Raw genomic sequence first — 18959 nt, forward strand, 5'->3', positions numbered from 1 at the left:
AAAATAATGGGCCTCGGTTTCACATAATATAAACGAAGTTATTTTAATGCTTTGGTTTTGATTGCATTTTAGATTGGCATAATTGCATAAATAGGATTTCCAGTGCCGTTTTTCTCTAACGGCACGGCCCGAAGGGAGTTCAATTCAAATCTTTATACCTATATTTTAACTCAATAAATAAAGTACCTGTCACACAGCTTTTTTAGCAATTTGAATTTTTTGTAATGCTCACCCTTAAGCAATACAGTACAAACCTAAAGAATTATTAAAATAGAATAAATTGGTATAAATTATCAAGGGATTGAAGTTTTCAACAAAGACATAATTAACTGGTATTGAATTTTTTCAATCTAAACAATATGAAATCGTGTTAAATATTTTTAAATGACTTTGTTATTAATTGTGATTATTTTTAGCTAGAAAAAGATTGCTTCAATAAAAAAATGGTTTATAAACAAAAAACTCCGACATTTTATCTCATGACCTGTTGTTCATTTCATGTTACCTCAACTACATTTTAAATCGATTATTAGTAGGTTTCTCTGTCCAATCTCTTCTCTTCATAGCAAATCAAGAGGATTTTGATATTAATAATTTCTTCTTCTATTAGTTTCGTTGTTAACCTTTTTTAGTAAGCTTTTTAACTATAAAATAAATTTATTAGAGAGTATATCCCTAGTTTAGTGCAAAGAAAACAACAGTGAGAAATAAAAAAAATATTTATATCTTGTGGGCCGTTTGTGGTTGGAGGAGTGTTGGCCTGTGAATGTAATTAATTACGGTGCTTCTTCTTGCACCTCCATACTTCATTCCTGTACCTCCATAGGTCAAACAAAAAGACTATTTTACCCTATCTTTTTCTTACCATCTTCTCCTGCTGCACACATACCACAAAATAACATTCAGTCTCTCCCGCTCCTCATCCTCTCCACTTACACCCACTTCCCCTCACCATCATCGTCTCACCTATTTAATGTCGCCGCCGCACTCTTCCTTTGTTGTGAGTGGCGCAAAATTGATCATGAAGAGAGAATAGAGGTTTGTCAGAGATGGAAGCCATGGAAGAGTGCTGATCAATTTTTGGAGAGCAAGAAAGCAATGGCGCCAGCGACGCCAGCAACATCTCCGGTAAAGGGCACCGCAGCGCCGCTGACGGTGGAAGGAGAGATATGGCCGTGGCATGTATTATCTGGGACATAAACTTTATATTTTGGATTTTACAATTTCAAATGTAAAACAGAATAAAAAACTGCGATAAAAAATATATAATCTGTAATATAAATTTTATATTTTAAATTGTATATAATATAAAGAAAAATCTAAATTATATAATTTCAAACTCAAAATAAAAATTAAAATTTTTAAATATATAAAAGTGTAAGAAGAACTATGGAGGTGCAATAATAAGTATGTAATTAAATATATTTGGAGCCCATTTAATTGAAAAGTAGTATTAGACCGAAAAAGCGAAGTCCAGTTGGAAGAGGTGCGTGAGGTTAACGCTAAGAGAGGGACTTGGAAGAAACGCGAACTTTTATAAACCCTTGCTTCTCTTTCTCTGTCCCTCTTTCTCTTTCTCTCAGTCACAGCTTTCACCATGGTTATCCCTCTTTTTCACTCTGTTTTTTCTTTTCTCGTTTTTTTCTGTGCATTCGATTAACTAATTTTTGCGTCGCAGGCTTTACCTAATCAGCAAACAGTTGACTACCCGAGTTTCAAGCTCGTCATCGTCGGTGACGGTGGAACAGGTGAATTACCGCTTCCTTCTTTTCAGTGATCTACTTACATTCTTTCTTAATTCAAAACCGTTAGGCGTAGGTTTTGGCGTTATTTCGTAATAGGTATTCTTTGTCAGGTTTTTCGTGTTCTTTCATAACGATCTAGGTTCTTTCTACAATAAACAATTTCGTTATCGACTTATTCATTACTAAAAGTTTTCGTCTCTGTACAGGAAAGACAACGTTCGTGAAAAGGCATCTCACCGGTGAATTTGAAAAGAAATACGAACGTGAGAATCTTCTTCCTTATCATTCTGTGGCTAATGATTTGTGCTTGTACGTTCTTCTTTATTTGCGATTACCTCATTTGTTGGCATGGTTTTGTCCCAAACAGCGACCATTGGTGTGGAAGTTCACCCGTTGGATTTTTTCACTAACTGTGGAAAGATTCGCTTCTACTGTTGGGATACTGCGGGGCAAGAGAAGTTTGGTGGTCTCAGGGATGGATATTAGTAAGTTCTTTTCTGGTTTCTGCGTGAACTATTGGTAACAAGAACATTTGGTATTCATTACTTGAATATGATTTTTGTGATCATCTGCAATCTTAGGGGGAAATGCGAATTTGTTATATTGTTTAGTGCTTATAATGAAATGGCATTCTTTCTTCTGTTTGCATGTTGCGAGCTCTCATCATCTATGCGTTTCTGGCTTCTCACATGAGAGTTACTGCTTTGGATGCCAAAATTGTATATTTTTTATTTGTTTTATCATATTGTTTCTTTGGCATTTCCATGATTTTTTTACCATCGGCATTGAGGTTTTTTCCGTGAAAATTACCTGGCCACCTGCTTCTGTACTGTTAAATCTTTATGGGGATGACTTCGATATGTAGGAAATCTAGCATTTAATTTGTTCTTTTTGGATATGTTTATGTAATCTTTTATTCTACCGTGATGTAAAACTCCTAATCTTGTCTCTTTGTCTCTCTCTCTCTCTCTCTCTCTCTCTCTCTCTATATATATATATATATATATATATATATATATATATATATATATATATTTTGATCCCTCTGTGCTTTTAACACGGTTCCTTATATTCTTTGTACTGCAGCATTCATGGACAATGTGCGATTATCATGTTTGATGTTACTGCCCGGCTAACTTACAAAAATGTTCCTACCTGGCACCGTGATCTTTGTCGGTTCGTAAATGAATTTGTTAAAGATTGTTTATCAACTTCATATAAGTTCTGTTTACATCAGATCTGGTCATTTTCTGCCAAATTGATTTTTCAGGGTTTGTGAGAACATCCCAATTGTTCTTTGTGGTAACAAGGTTGATGTGAAGAATAGGCAAGTGAAGGCCAAGCAGGTTACTTTTCACAGAAAGAAGAACTTGCAGTACTATGAGATCTCTGCAAAGAGCAACTATAATTTTGAAAAGCCATTCTTGTACTTGGCTAGGAAACTTGCAGGGTATCTCCAAAACTGTTAAATTTATTTGCTGTCCATATTATAAGACAATTACAAACTTAATGCATTTCTACTAAAATTTTACTTGTGTCAATTTTGCAGAGATCCTAACTTGCACTTTGTAGAATCCCCTGCGTTGGCTCCACCAGAAGTTCAAATTGATTTAGCAGCCCAACAACAGTAAGTTACCTGTCCCTAAGCAAACTGATTCTTTACCAGTAATTTAGTTTTTAGTCACGGCTTCTCTTGGATGATAAAGTAGGTTTATAGAACTGCATGGTTACATTTTGAATTTATGGATGTCCTAATGATTTGTCGTGGATTATGTATTTTTTAAGGCTTTAATTTTAGTTTCTATAAAAAATGATCACAAGTTATTTCATAGCGATCAGACTAATATTAATACTGTACTTCGTCATCCAGAATTTTTCGTTTTAGACTATTTATGATGTTTGAATTGGTGGCTTTTGCAGACACGAGGCTGAGCTTGCTGCAGCTGCTAGTCAGCCCCTTCCAGACGACGACGATGATGCATTTGAGTAGTTGTACGTCTGTTTTCTTCCGTAGTGACCGGTATTTGTGTATGCTACAATATATGTTTTTGGGGTTGTGTATTATTGACATTTTTGTTCGTGGATTTGAGGTTTCAAATTCAATCATTATGAGGTGTTTTTGATTTTTTGGTTATAACGTTCGGCGTTCCGGTTGTTCAGTGTGTTTGACGCCCGACAAGATATATTTTGCACTTGTGGTACGTTTTTGCATCTCAGTTACCTTCAAGAAAGTTTTTTATCCAGTAATCACTTGATATTTTATCTTTCAAGCTAATCTGGTAAATATTTAAAACAAGTTATTTTGTGCTGAATTTTGTTGGAAATTCGAAATGTCTTGTTTTTATAGAACTAGTTATTTGATAGTTATACATGTCTTTTTTTTATCACATACAACATGGGAATAAAAACAGATAAAGGTAAAAGAAGCGTAACATAGACACTTAACAAGATATTGAATTGAAGCCTTTTATTTACAATAATTGGTTCTCTTTTTCTGTTGAGTGAGTATAAGCTTTTTATACTCCATTTATTATTCTTTGGTTCTAACGATTACTGTCTAACCTACTCTAGCTTGCTTTTACGTGAATTTAGACCATACAAAAGTTAAATGGTTAAGGAAAAAATACTATAAATATTATGACTGCTAACTCAAATTTTAAATATCTTGTATAAACAAACTATACTCCCAGTTCTCATTCGTTATCTGTAAGAGCTAAACTTTTATCTTCTGTGACTATCGTGCCAATATGATTACAAAGGACACTGAACTCGAGTCGTGACATTCACTAACCTTTCATACGTTACTTCGGAAGAAAAATTATTTACAAATAAAATGTTGACCAAAGATATGAACCAACTTCACGAGGAAACATAAACATGATTAATTGTAAAACCACGTAGGGCAGTTGCCTCACATACATTCTAAAACAACTAAAATCTATTTACAATTTGTCTCGTTGCAACATCACACTTTCGAAAGATTTACGATTTGCCTAGTTGCCCACAAGGTAAATCGAAGTGAAGAATTAATTTTATAGTCATATATCCCGATCCCCATCAATGAGAAATGACAAAGATATAGATTAAAGAAAGAAGTGAAGCCATTTCCAAAGCTAATGAAACATTGAAACTATCTATATATTCACATAATTTACATAACCAAAGATGTAGGTTCTTAAACACTTCAATTCAAAAGCCTGGAAAAATTGACTGGTTGAACCCAAGATCAAAAGCCTAGAAAAAATGTCTTCAGTAATATCAACATCCTCGTCACGTGTTTTTGATGCCATTAATGAATGTCTGTTCCTGCTTCAATCAGACTCAGTTGAAGCTCAAGAGAAAGCTCTTCAAATGCTGGCTTCCATCACCAAGGTCAGTTCCCAAAACAGAACCTCACTGGCTCAAACAGAAGGAGCCATTCCAACAATAGCCACGCTAACAAACTCTTCCTCCACCATCATCCAAACACTTTCTCTGTTAACCCTCTTCAACCTATCCCTCAACCCAGATCTGAAACAATCTCTCGCTGACATGGAAACTATTTACTACCTCAACTCCCTCATCACCAACTCATCATTCTCCCTCGACTCCTCCAAACTGGCCTCCTCGTTGATTTGCAGCTTGGCCATGCACGACAAAAACAAGGCCAAGTTTGGAGTAGCAGGCACAGTTCAGTTGCTAGTGAAAGCCGTTGAAGGGTCTCACGGTTCTGATGCGCACCACCTTCTGAGTTCTCTTGCCGAGCTTGTTCATTTTCACGGAAACTGCACTCTGGCAGTGCGAGCCGGGGCAGTGGCAGTGCTGCTTAAGGTGGTGAAGGGTACCGATAACGAGGACTTGGCAGGAACTTCTCTCGCTGTTCTTAGTCTCCTTGCGAGGTTTGATGAAGGGTTGAATGGGTTGAAGAAAAGGGATGATATAATTAGGGTAATGTTGAATGTGTTGAAGGGTAGGTCTCTGTTGAGCAAGGAGGGTGCTGCTGATATCCTTATTCGTCTTTTTGATGACAGTGAAGATTGTGTGACTGAGGCTTTGATGTTGCCGGAATTTTCAACCGTCTTGGCTGATCTTTGTGTTAGGGGTTCGGTGAGAGTTCGTGACAAGGCGGATTTGTTGATGAAGAAGATGGCACAGATGAGCTTGGACTCTGATATGGATGTAAGCTCTCTGCATGGTTAACTCGCAAAATTTTCATTTTGCAATTTACCATCATTATGTAATTTACATGATTGAATTTTATGTCATTGCCATGACAAGTTGAATCGTCTCTTCGTTAAACTGCAGCTGTTTGATTGGAAGAGGAATTTATTTGTGTAATCTTATACACTAACTTCTGGCTTCAAACACTAGTGTTGTGTTGGGATATTCAATTTTGTGTTTAAGTTCTATTTGGATAGAAATAAAAATAAAAAAGTTAATAGGTGAAAAATAAATTAAAAACTTTTGTTTCATTAGTATTGTGTTTGTTACGTGTTATTTAAATGATTATTCGAAGTATATCAATGTCAAAAATTTATCAAAACATTATAATCATGTATCAAAAAGTTTCTTAATAAAAGTGAGTCTTAATATAAAAATGAGAAAGGGACTATTCGTATCATAAACATATGATTCAGGCTTCTGTATATTGAAAAACCAAATATTAGGATAGGTTAATCGTTTAATTTAGTTATTATTCTTTCACTTTAGCGTCAAGAGATACTCTCCGCGTCCAAAATGGAAAAAGAATAAATGTGTTCACATTTTTAGTATTTAGGTCAAATTAAATATTTTTTTTATTTAACTTAGCCCTTTCTCAGTTTATATAAATTACGCATTATAAAAGTTATGTAAATTTAAGGGTTCGAGAATATAATGTAATTCAGTATAAGAGGTAACATGTAATTTATCTGAGCAACATTGATTTAGTTTCTAAAATTAATAAATATTATAATTTAGTTCCTAAAATTGTAAAAAAAAAACATTTCATTGCTAAATTTGACAAATATACCGTTATTTTAATCCTGAGTATTAAATGACAATGATTTTACCTTCCATGTATTATGCTAATTTATCCAAAGATATTATCCAATCTTTCAAAGAAACAAAACGTACTCCAGCAATTACGCTTTTGAAATTTAAACTTTGTAGTGCTAAAAATTTAAGATGTAATAACGTGATTCATTCGGCGGAAAAAGTGTAACGTTTATAATCACTTCATGACCATGACCTGACACTATTCACATCCCATTGGGATATTATCCATATCTTATTTTTATTACAAATACTGACATAGGAATAAAAACAGAAAAAATAGATAAAGGTAAAAAAGCGATAGACAACACTAACACGATATTCAAGTCTTCTTTTATTTAAAATTAATTTGTTTTCTTTTATGTCACTTTTTTGTTGAGAGAGTATAATAAGCTTTTTTACTCCATTTTTATTCTTTGGTTCTAACGTTTATAGTCCAACCTCCTCTAAAGTTAGATGATTAAAGAAAAAAATACTATGTAGGAGTCAGCTTACTTCACGATGAAACAAACATGATAGCCTGACAAACATTCTCAAATAACTAAACTTCATTTACAATTTTGTCTAGTTGCAATATCACACTTCCGAAAGAATAACTATTATACTTTGTAAAACACTCACTTTATTTACACTTTGTAAAGGAACATTGCCACGTTGCTAATACAATTATAACAAGAATAATTAAATCGTATCAAAAATATTTCATTAAAAGTTGATTTAAACACCCGAAAATACACTTTTAAAACGAGTAAAAATGCTATTAATGTGTCTTTCAGCCAGATACAAATGTATGATAGATAAACTGGTTTGTTGTTCAAATTTCCATATAATAAAGAACAATATGAAAAAACATGAAAAAAGAGGCGATTGTGAGGGTCAATCTTCCGCTGATTTTATTGAATTACACAGCACAGGCTGCAATCATACAAAATTTTAACAGATCAACTTGACTGCGCAAAATGTACATCAAATAAATACTTGATTTGCGATATAAGATGATCAGAGAAATTCAAATACCGAAATCGAAGTCAGACATTACACACGCACATAGAGGCAAACCAAATATCCATAAGATTTGCTTAAATACATCACATCTTCTCAGGTACTTCTTTTCCACAAGCCTTCTTGATTTGCAAAAGCCAAAACATTGATCAGCTCAGCAAATGGGATTCAATTTGTCCACAGCAAATAACTACACAACTAACTAGCATGGCCGAAATGAATTTTAGAAAAAACGTGCATTGGATTAAAATACAGGGAACTATGTCCATGAATAGCCGATATATATATATATACAACAGTTCAAAATATACAGTTGAGAACCAAAATGATCACATTGAAAAGGTTAAGAGAATGTCATAAACGGATCTCATTAGCGATTAGTACGTAAACCCAACGAACAATATAATTTATTGGAGACAAAAACAATAAAATAGAGACAAAAAAACATAAATTTAACCTCAACGAGAATATACATAGAAAATGCTGCTCCATGTCAAAGCAATCAATGGATGTCCTAACACTTTTCTTGGTGATCAATTGACAGTATGCTTGACAATATCGAGGGGCTAAGGAGAGATACATGCTCAGAAACCGCTATAGAAAGAAGAAAGGAAATGAGCTGTGATTGATTTGAGTAAGACGGCTGCATGCGTATTCCTATGCTACTTTACAAATTCTTAGATACATCCATTCAAAAACTACTGTCATGGAGTATTTTTCCCAAGACCTGTTAAAAACCATTGCTAACCTGTTGCCATTATATGCCATTTTCAACGCTGTCAAGAGAACAAAAATAAATTGTCGAGAAATTATAAGATCCAAACCTAAGAAAGTTTACAAAAATAAGCACACTAAGTGACCAGTAAAAGAAAGGTACAATAAGACAGTATATAATGGACTGACCGCAACAATTATGTACATTCAAACAAGTAATTTATTTTGGGGAGAAAGGCCAACAAAAACTTAATTTTTATCCTTTATGATCAAAGCCATACAGAATTAGTCCATAGTCTATAAGATGCACATTTGCCGCATATTTAAGGCATAATTTAACTAGTCAAGAAAGTGCAATATGCATAAAATGAAGAAGCAAGGAAAAACAGAAACGAGCCTACACAAGCGGAAGAACAAGAAGATACAGCTGTCAGACAGTGGTGAGCTGAGATTAGAGAATGGAGAGAATACTTTTGCAGAAAGGGGATTAGAAAGTACATGATATTGAGCAAACGACCCTAAAATAATCAGCTCAATAATGCAAAAACCGAGATATTTTTACCCGTTTGAAGTAGTGACTGCAAAGCACTAGTGCAGCTGCAATTTTGCTTCCATGTCAACACACCAACATCTGCTTATGCATCATGGAGAGGCCACGGGAAAGAAATCCAGGGCAATTAGCTGCCTGATATATAACAGATTCTGAACATCCTAGCATCCTTTTTTTCCACTGGCAGGATAAAATTTTCAAGTAACAGTGAAGATAATTCACACCGTATGCAAATAAATTAATTAAATTATTATTATCTGAATAATTGCACAATAAGACCTGCCGTATGAGGATTACATCCGCACTTTAAAGCGAGATCATGTTCTTGAATCAGATGAGTGATATATAGTGGTCCGAAATTTCTAATCTCAGTAAGAAAATTATTGGTAGATGAGACCAATTAATTTGCAGAGAGAGAAGAAGCAAACCTAGTATCATCATATTTAGCCATTGGAAGCAAGGCATGCAAGCCTCCAACCCTGGCCCTGGAAAATTGTAGTTTATTCATCAATTCATCCATAATAGTCAAATGGCAGAAAAGGAGATGCCATAAAATAATCGCTAATATAATTTATTCAAATTAAGCAATATTTTAGATTAAATTCAGAAGTATAATCAAGCTGTCCATGCAAATTCATGAAGTAGTAATCATTACTTGGCAATTAAATGATATACAAGTAGTCAAAGAGACAATCAGATGAACATCTCATATCAGCAAATCATAGTAGGTGTAGAAGCTACGAACTCGTACCATTGAAAAGGAAAAATTACGAAATCAAATGTCAAGAGAGAGAGAAAGAGACTAGCGAATACATAACGAGCATCATAACTTGATATATTCATATAGAGTATAGCAACATAATTTCCCCAATATAGAAATTTTAAGATAAAATATTTATTCAAAAATATGTACTCTTCTTCAGAACCTAATAAGGCTGTACAAATGAGGGATTAAAATGTAAACATTTAAAAATTCTGACCACATGAACCTAAGTTCTTTATCTCCATCAAATGTTCATCATTTGAAATATTGAGTGAAATACGAAGATTAGTCAATATTTCTTCTTGTTCCCAACTTAAAGGACCAGAGGCATACATAACTTCTAGGGTACTGTGGTATGCATTCAACTCAAACCTATGAATTGTTTCTGCTGCAACCTCATTGGTAGAAGTGGAGCATGTGGAGCATCCTTTATCCACATCTCCAATATCTAGAGATTCTGCATCACTGCAAAGGGTATCTTCGTCTTGGCAAGGACCTGCTAAGGTATCACTGGAAATTTTATTTGAGTTACTACTTATCACACTACAACTGCCAACAGAACTCAGATCACTACAAGAATAATCAGGTTCTTCAATTCGTTCAAGAAAGTGTGTTGAAACATTACAAGAATTCTCCTTTCCTGTTTCATAATATTTGTTGGTACCATTAGTAAATGAAGTATGCATGCATTTTTCACCCTTATTATTTTGTGGGTAAACAACAGCATGTACCTTTTGCAGCAAGGGGGCTGTAGTTACAGCTTTGAATCTTTCACACTCACCCATATTCGACATAGCCCTTAATTTTCTGGGATAAGAGGAGACAAAAGGGGACATTCTTTTCAAAGTTGAAGATGAGACCAGGCGTTCCTGGTGATCACTGGCATCTAATCCTTGAGAAAAAATATTTCGGCACTCATTTTCAGGCAGATCCTTGGAATTGTAAGAAATCAAGCTAGACTTCCGAACTGGTGACTTGCCAGATCCCTGGAACAAGCACGAACAAAATATCAGGACATTGAATTCAATTTAAGTGTGGTCAAGGGATCTCTATGAATAAACCAAAAATCCAACCATAAAGAAAGTTGTCGAAACATTGGAATATAGGCTAAAATTAAAAATTAAATCATAAGCTATTATGTTGAGCAAATAGAAATTTACCTTTGACATAAGAACCCATTGACCATTTTGAAAAGTCTGGCGTGCCCTCATGTTTACCTTGAGTACCGTTAACTCTTTGCAAGATACCCACAGCCTTACCAAGTAGAAATCTCCGTCAATGAATTTCAAAACAGTGGCTGCTCTCCAAGAACCAAAATTGTAAACCTCCACGTGATCATTTGCTGCCCAATTCCCAATACCTTTAATTGGAGGGGGAGATGGTCTGATGGCCTTCCTCGAAACTCTTACTATGCTAGCCTCACTTGTTGTACTAGAACGGTTATACTGAACGCTGTAGGTGTGCCCATTACCAGAAATTATTCGCGCACATCGCCATTCGACACTAAGTCTATCAGTAGTACCAGGGATCTCCACTTTGCTTCCCTTCCTCAATCTCATGATGACTACTTCAACTCAGAGACGAACCTGAGGCATTAATACTTATACGTTAATATCACAAAATAAAAATAAAAATAAATGATTATTTCAGATAAACCAGAAGGATTATAGATTATCTTCATACAACTTCTACCAACGATGAAAATAGAATCAAAATTAAGGTAATCAAAATTAAGGTTTTAAACAGCCCACGGCGGTAGCAAAGTCAAGGTTAACCGAATCTCTATCGCAATTCAGACCACGATGTGGATGCATAGATTGCACTTGCCGGAAATTTCTCACGAGAAAACCATGACAACGACAATTCAAAACCTTGATCGCTAATCACTAATCAATCAAGTGTGCTTCAATCGAATGAATTCATCAAAAAAAAATTATTGCTAATCTAAACAAAATAAATCTCCGATAAAATTTGCAATGAAGAAAAAAAAAATCTTCTATGAAAATTGTCATCGCGATTAATTGAAAGTAACTAAAATCCCAAAATAGCTATAAGTGACATGAACCTAAACAGCTCGAAATGAAGATGATGAAAGATTACCTGTATCTACGATTCACGATGCGAGATCGCTTACAATATCTGAACTAATCGCTGCGCCTGTAAGTATCTTTGATTTTTCCAAGGGGAAGAGTATGGGAAATACGTGCAAGTTAGGGTTTCAGAATTTATTGTCAAAAATGGCATAATTGTACAATTTATGGGAGCAGGGGAGATAAAAATAGCCAAATGGGCCGAAAATCATTGGGCCATTTGCAGGCTGGGTACGGTGTAATTTGTATTTTTCAAGAAAAATAATTTTTAATTCACTTACTATATAAGTTTTGTTTTCTATATAAAAAATTAACTAGTTCATTAATTTAATATTAATTATCATCAAAATTTATATTTTATATTATTTATGCCAACATAACAAGTAATTCTAAAATATATGTAAAACTAGAGTGACCTGTGCTGTACTAATTAATAATAGAAGATAGAATCGGATAAATGTTAATTAATTAAAATTATTTTAAATCCATTTAAATAATTTATTATAAAAATTAAACGCTCATCATTTATATCTATATTTATATTTAAAATATATAACTATATATAAAGAAAATTTCTTGTGTTTATATTTATTTTCTAAATTAAAATAATTATTTTATCAATTTTACCTTTTTTATTTAATCATTTTTAAAATTTAATTATTTATAATTATAAAATTACCTATAAAAACTATTTGAAATAATTTTATAAAAATTATTTATATTTAATTTCATAATATATACTATTATATCTATATTATTTGGACATTTCACAATAATATTCAAAGACAAATTATCAAAATAAAAAATATATTAATATGGTCCTTTGAGAGTTAAGACTATAAAATTATACTATTTATATACCAAGAACAAAAACTTTAGAGGTAATCATATATCGAACTTACTAACCACTTGAATCTTCGTCACAATCTCAAAACTCTAACTACAAACTTCTTATCCCTCGTAAGTATCTCTAAACATACATCTTCATTTGCTCCCACTATAAAAGTGATCATCACAAAAGATTAACACAACACAAGACCACAAAGTGCAAGGGGTAAGCTAGTATACAAAAGAATTGTCCTACGACTATTTAAAACATATCAATTATAAGTCATGCATAAACAACTCAATAATTCACATAATATCACAAAGATATTTGACACTAAATTCAATTATTCAAATACATGCATTTGGAATCGAAATTACTAAATATTTGCACTTGTAATGGTCTTTATTGCTCTTGCTTTATAGAGTCACTGTCAATGAATTTCATTCTACCACACAAAGTTGATGATTGTCATCTAAGGTCATTATCCTACCTTAGACTATGACCTCCTACTACTTTTAACTCATAAACCGTTATACTATATTTGAGTGTAAATGATCATTAGAGTTTTAGGATGTCACCTTATTTGAATTCGTAATCCAATGCATACACTAAATTAACACCATCATAAAATCTCCTGTGAGACCCACAACAATACTTTCTGAATCATGTACATCTACAATTATATTTTCATATTCACATTTCGATAATTCTATCTCAAATATCAAAATAATCATATATTTTACAAAAACATACCAAGTGAAGTTTCAAAATACTAACATTCTTCATACATCATATCTTTAAAATTAACTTAGTCAATCACAGGTTAAGAGTAAGGAATTAAAATGCTGCAGCATTTTTGTTTAAGTTAGATTTCTCTCGCTTAAGCTATATTTCTCTCGCTTAAGCTATATTTCTCTTGCTTGAGCTAGGAGGCTCTTCCTTAAGCTATAAATTTTCACTTGAACGACAACTTGAACAGAGAACGAAGTGAATTTTATTATTCTCGCTTAAGCTATATATATATTTTTTTTCGCTTGGGCAAATCTGATATCGCTTAAACTAAAAATTATCGCTATAAAATTACAAATTTTCACTCATTTCAGCATGCAAAAACCAAAAACCAAAAATCTAAAACAAAAACAACACAATCACTCTAATTAATCAATCTAACCCATCAAGATGCAATCAAATACCAAAATAAATAATTTATTATTTTGAAATCTAAAAGAAAAATCTAGATCCCCTTGCCTCAAACCTCAAACGTATTCCAAATTTGATGAGGAGGAAACCCCAAAGAATTTTAGCACCACAACCCCAAATCAACATGAAGGAAGAAAACGTTCGATTTGATTTGAAGATGACATAATGATTCCAAATTTGATCTCTCTTTCAAGAAAGGCGAAGATTCAAATGAAGGAGATGAAAATAAAGGTTGAGTTGAGGTGGAGAAAGGGACGGAGTTGAGAGAAATGAGAGGAATATTCACATTATCTATATTATTATCATAGAAATATAATTTACTATTATATAGTTATTATTATAATAAATGAAATTATTATACTAAATTATTTGGCACTCAAGCACTAATATTCATGTATTATGCTAATTTATCCAAAAATATTGTCACTACTGTGGGTAATGCGGTGCCTCCTAGGCGTTCTCGATCCATGTACGTGCTGACATTCTACATCGTTTTTCTATTTACACCAACTTTTTTATTCTTTAAACTATCTAATTTATATTTGAATTTTTAATATTACTCACCCTTCTCTTTGCGCCCCAAATTTCTAGCTCACTCTCTTCACACCCCACTACCTCGTATTCCACTCTTCATTTCTTTCCAAGTTAGCACAATTTATCTGATTTTCTTTTTGTCTTCAAGTTGACGAAAAATAGTATCCTTAATAGGCAAAATAATTCTCATCATGTATATATTCAATTAAAATATAGTATCTTCAATAGGCAAAAAAAAATAGTTGACATCTAAGAAAAAAAAATAAAAAAATAATTAAAAACATTCAAATCAATGAGAAAATCAATACTTATTAAACCTTAAAACTATAATTCATCTAGGGTTAAATATTTTTTCATTCACTAAATTTTGATGTAAAATTAAAATTTATTTTAAAATTTTAATATATTTTGTTATAAAACTTTAACAATAAAAAATATAGTCATTTCAATTCAATTAGATTAGATTTGGTTGCGTATCATTTCGTTTTAATGTAAATTAAAAATATATATTTAATATATTAAAAAGATGTAATTAAAATAATTTTATATATATATATATATATATATATATATATATATATATATTTAAATGTTGAGATCAAAACAGAATTTAAAACAGAGATAAATTGCGATTTCAAGTATTTTAGGTCCTGAAGACTAAAAAGATATTTAATACATTAATTTATTATCAAATTATGTATAACTATAAGTGTTCACTTTTTTGTTTTAAAGAAAGTGAATGCGTGTATATATATAAATCTAAATATACTCTTGGAAGAAATAAAAGTTGTCCAACATCCAATATATTCTACAGCAAAGCAGCAACATCCCGTAATAACTTTTTTGAAGCCTACCTCACAGCTTTTTCAACCCTAACCCACTCACAAAGAAAACAATATATTAATGTTGTTTTAATTATAAATAATTTGGAGAACAATAAAATAAAATAAATTTCTGAAGGAACTTGTGTAAGTGGCATACAGAATATCAACGACGTGATAATAGTTTTAAATCTATAGATTCCCGACACACACCATTTCAATATACTAGCTGGAATTTCTGCTTTCGAACTGTTCACAGACACCGTTTCTATTTTATTTTATTTTATTTTATTTTATTTTATTTATACACCTGTGTTACACTATTAATACCACTAAGTTTAGGTTATTAATTAAAAATTAAAAATTTCACTTTTTAAAAACCCTTGTTTGTAGGAGTGATCTATTTATATATAACCTTTTTCTAGAATAATACTTATTTCATGTATTTAATTTAATATTTCTATCACCTTTTTGAATTTACAAATTCATTTCGCAATCCATAGTAAAAAATTAAAATAAAACAAAATCTATATCCCTTTTGCGCGCCCAAACCTGCGTTGCTTTTAAACAGTCAACCTTGAAAAGAAGATTGTCGATTTATCGAATGTTTCTGTTTAAGAAAACGACAAAAGTTCATCCCACTTTAATGTACTTTAGGTATAATTTGTACCTTTCTTTTAATAAATCGATAATTATTTCAATAATTAATATGGACAACGAAATTGCCGAGACAATTAATAATCATTTTTTCAATATTTTAATTAAAAGTATTCTGACCTCAAGTAAAAAGTTAAATGCCTAATCCCAGTTAATTCATCACAAAAGCAAATTTAACTAAACTCAAAGTAATGAATAAAATCACCAATAGTATGAAATGTGTTAAGTTAAAAAATCTAAAAAACATCAAAGACTTTACTTACCTTCTTCCAGAATCAGATCAGTCCAAGAAAGATAACTTTGATTTTGTATTTATTTATTTAGTTTTTAATTATTCAAACTGAAACCCAAATTTAGTATTATTAATTCGTCAATTATCAGAATTAACTCCCCCATTCTACGCTTCATTCAATAATTGACAATAATAAGAATAAAGTACAATAAAGTTTGATTTATATAGATTACTAAATATATTTATTAAAACTTAAAAATGACTTTATAAGTGCTGATTATGGACATTTTTTTATATTTATTTTCCTTTGTTATCTTATAAATTAATGTTGCATTACATTTTTTTATCAACTGGGAAAATATAAACTAAATACACAAAGTTGACACAGTTTTGGAACACTGCAGAAGCAGCTAATTCCGGTTGTAACGATTAAAGTATGAAGATCACGATCCAGAAGAGTCATCAATAACTGAAGAAGTCAAAGTTTGTGATGATATGGAATGATTAACTCATATCTCTAATGATCTTTTGTAGAGTTAATTTCGTCTACTAATAAATAATAATGACCAGATGATTACATAACCATGTATGTATTCAAGATATATTCTATATTTAAAATTAGAATCGTCGAAACGGGTAACTTGATCTGGTCCAACTCGACCTATCACGGATTGATCATTTAGTGAACTAATTCAACCCGACTCATTTATTAAAAAGTTAAAAAAATTCGAATCCGACCCGACTCACCACGGGTTAGTGGATTAAATGAGTTGAATTACGGACTCACTTAACTAAAAAACTACAATTTTTTTTTAATTTTTTTTCAATCAAAACTAAATTATAATTATAATTAAAATCTAAATAAACTTCAATACAATCCAAATACAAACTAAAATTAAAAAATACCAAATTATTTTTGTGTTGGCTAAAAAAATAACCTAACTTGACCCAAATGTAAAATTCAACTTAACAAAAAACACTCACGTGACCCTTTATTTGCAGGTTGGACCAACCTGGCTCACTACGGATTCAACCTGAGTGCGTTGTGTCAAAAATCAACTCGTATTAAAATTTTGTAAAATTTTTTCAACCCAACTCGACCTAAACCTGTAGTAGACCGAGTTAGTTCGTCGGTTTCAACTCATTTTGACGGCTCTATTCAAAATGATATATACCGAATTTTAATTCCTACCGAGAGTAATACGAGTTGCATTTACTAATTATGGATGAACTAGTTTACATTAAGTGTTTTTTTAAAGATTCATTGAACGAATTGACTTCTTGACTTCAGTAACCAAATTTCTTCCAATAATACATTCAATTTTTGCAACTTCATTTTCGTTGAACAATTACCTTCCTTCAAATTACCACAAATTTTTATGTTTTTTATTATTATTTTTTTCTGTTTTCATTCCAAGTTCCTTTACAAAATTTATTCATTTATCAACGTCAAAATACTTGAAATCAATACATCAAAGTTTACTATTATAATTAATATCTTATATATTTTTCATACTCTATTTACAAATCAACAACTTTAATTATAAAAGTTTCAAAATTTAAGAAAATTAATTAAATTGACATAAAATGGATTAATAATACATGAGTTAGACAATTGCCATTAATAGAGATAAAAAAAGTACACTAGATTATTGGACAAATATCTATGATTGAGTGTACATTAAACTCAACTTATATCAGTTTTTTTTTTCCCTTTCATTCTAAAAAAAACATGTTGTGTATTGACTTTCATAAGAATTTTATTTAATAGCACGTTAAATATTAAGTCCATCTGATGAATTTCTTTTTCACAGATTTTTCATATATCATAATTAACTCATATATATATATATATATATATATATATATATATATATATATAATTGTAGAAAAATTCGCTTAAAATTAAAACAATTCACTTTTATATAAAATAATCTGAGTTTATAAAAAATTAATTCATATTTCATTATTATTTCTCCATGTAAAAGAATCTATGAATTTTTTTTCAACACCTTAAGCAATTATTCAAAGAAATACTAAAAAAAAAGAATTAGATTATTAAAAATGTTTTTAAATGAATTTTTAAAATAACTATAAATAATTAGTTTACATTGTATAAATTTTGTTGAAGAATAAACTTATATTTTGTTTAGGAGTCTCGTCGAAAGTTACTGTTAAATAAATAATCGCTTATGTTGTATGTTATATATATATATATATATATATATATATATATATATATATATATATATATATATATATATATATATATATATATATATATAATATCACAAAAATAGTATAAAATGTTTAAAATGATTCTCATTTTGACAAAATGTTTAAAATGATCATTATTTTTATCAATGTTTAAAATGGTCCTCATCTTCGCAATTCGGGTTTTATTTGATCCTTTTCTGTGAGGCCGTTTAAATCATTTACGGAGCATTGTACAGGTAACACACTTTGTATTAGGCTTGTGTTACGTGTACTGTACATATGACTAATTAACGTTAATTTTTCAATTTAGGAAAAATTTTGCAATTAGGGAAATTTCTTCATCTTCGTCTTTTTTGAATTTGGATTTGCAGAGGAAACAGCTAATACTGCAATTGTAATAAATGATGAAATGACAAGTATTAGCGGCTTCCTCTGCAAATCCGAGCTCAAGAAAGACGAAAATGAAAATTTTTTCATAATTACAAGATTTCCCCTAAATTAATAAATTAACGTTAATTAGCCAATATGTATAGTACACGTAATACACCCTAATACAAACTGTGCCATCTGTATAATGCTCCATTAATAATTT

General features: G+C 31.2%; 3 protein-coding genes across 15 annotated transcripts; 2 read left to right on the plus strand and 1 right to left on the minus strand.

Annotated features, from left to right (window-relative positions):
- Positions 1-1455: 1455 nt before the first annotated feature.
- LOC114162160 (GTP-binding nuclear protein Ran-3) lies at positions 1456-3992 on the plus strand. Its single transcript, XM_028045951.1, has 8 exons — positions 1456-1600; positions 1679-1748; positions 1952-2008; positions 2113-2230; positions 2832-2921; positions 3016-3195; positions 3295-3372; positions 3666-3992. The coding sequence occupies exons 1-8, from the start codon at positions 1598-1600 to the stop codon at positions 3733-3735; spliced, it is 666 nt and encodes a 221-aa protein (XP_027901752.1). The 5' UTR covers positions 1456-1597; the 3' UTR covers positions 3736-3992.
- Positions 3993-4988: 996 nt separating this feature from the next.
- Positions 4989-5924, plus strand: LOC114163712 (U-box domain-containing protein 14-like). The gene has a single exon (XM_028048007.1). It carries the CDS (start codon positions 4989-4991, stop codon positions 5922-5924), a length of 936 nt encoding a protein of 311 aa, XP_027903808.1.
- A 1701-nt stretch (positions 5925-7625) lies between these two features.
- On the minus strand, positions 7626-12023 carry LOC114164549. Of its 13 annotated transcripts, XR_003599570.1 has the most exons (6): positions 11888-12023; positions 10948-11373; positions 10160-10773; positions 9453-9509; positions 9037-9204; positions 7629-8536 (listed from the first exon to the last, which is right to left on the minus strand). XR_003599570.1 is itself a non-coding variant. In XM_028049266.1 (5 exons), the coding sequence occupies exons 2-5, from the start codon at positions 11344-11346 to the stop codon at positions 9186-9188; spliced, it is 1089 nt and encodes a 362-aa protein (XP_027905067.1). In that variant the 5' UTR covers positions 11347-11373; positions 11888-12023; the 3' UTR covers positions 7629-9185. The 13 variants fall into 13 exon arrangements, 3 of the variants coding, with proteins under 3 accessions (XP_027905067.1, XP_027905066.1, XP_027905064.1); XR_003599568.1 differs by having other exon boundaries at positions 7626-7879; positions 8218-8354; positions 9037-10773; XR_003599569.1 differs by having other exon boundaries at positions 7629-9204; positions 9308-9509.
- Positions 12024-18959: the final 6936 nt, after the last annotated feature.

The sequence above is a fragment of the Vigna unguiculata genome, chromosome 9 (assembly GCF_004118075.2).
Source record: "Vigna unguiculata cultivar IT97K-499-35 chromosome 9, ASM411807v1, whole genome shotgun sequence".
Classification (NCBI taxonomy): Eukaryota; Viridiplantae; Streptophyta; class Magnoliopsida; order Fabales; family Fabaceae; genus Vigna; species Vigna unguiculata.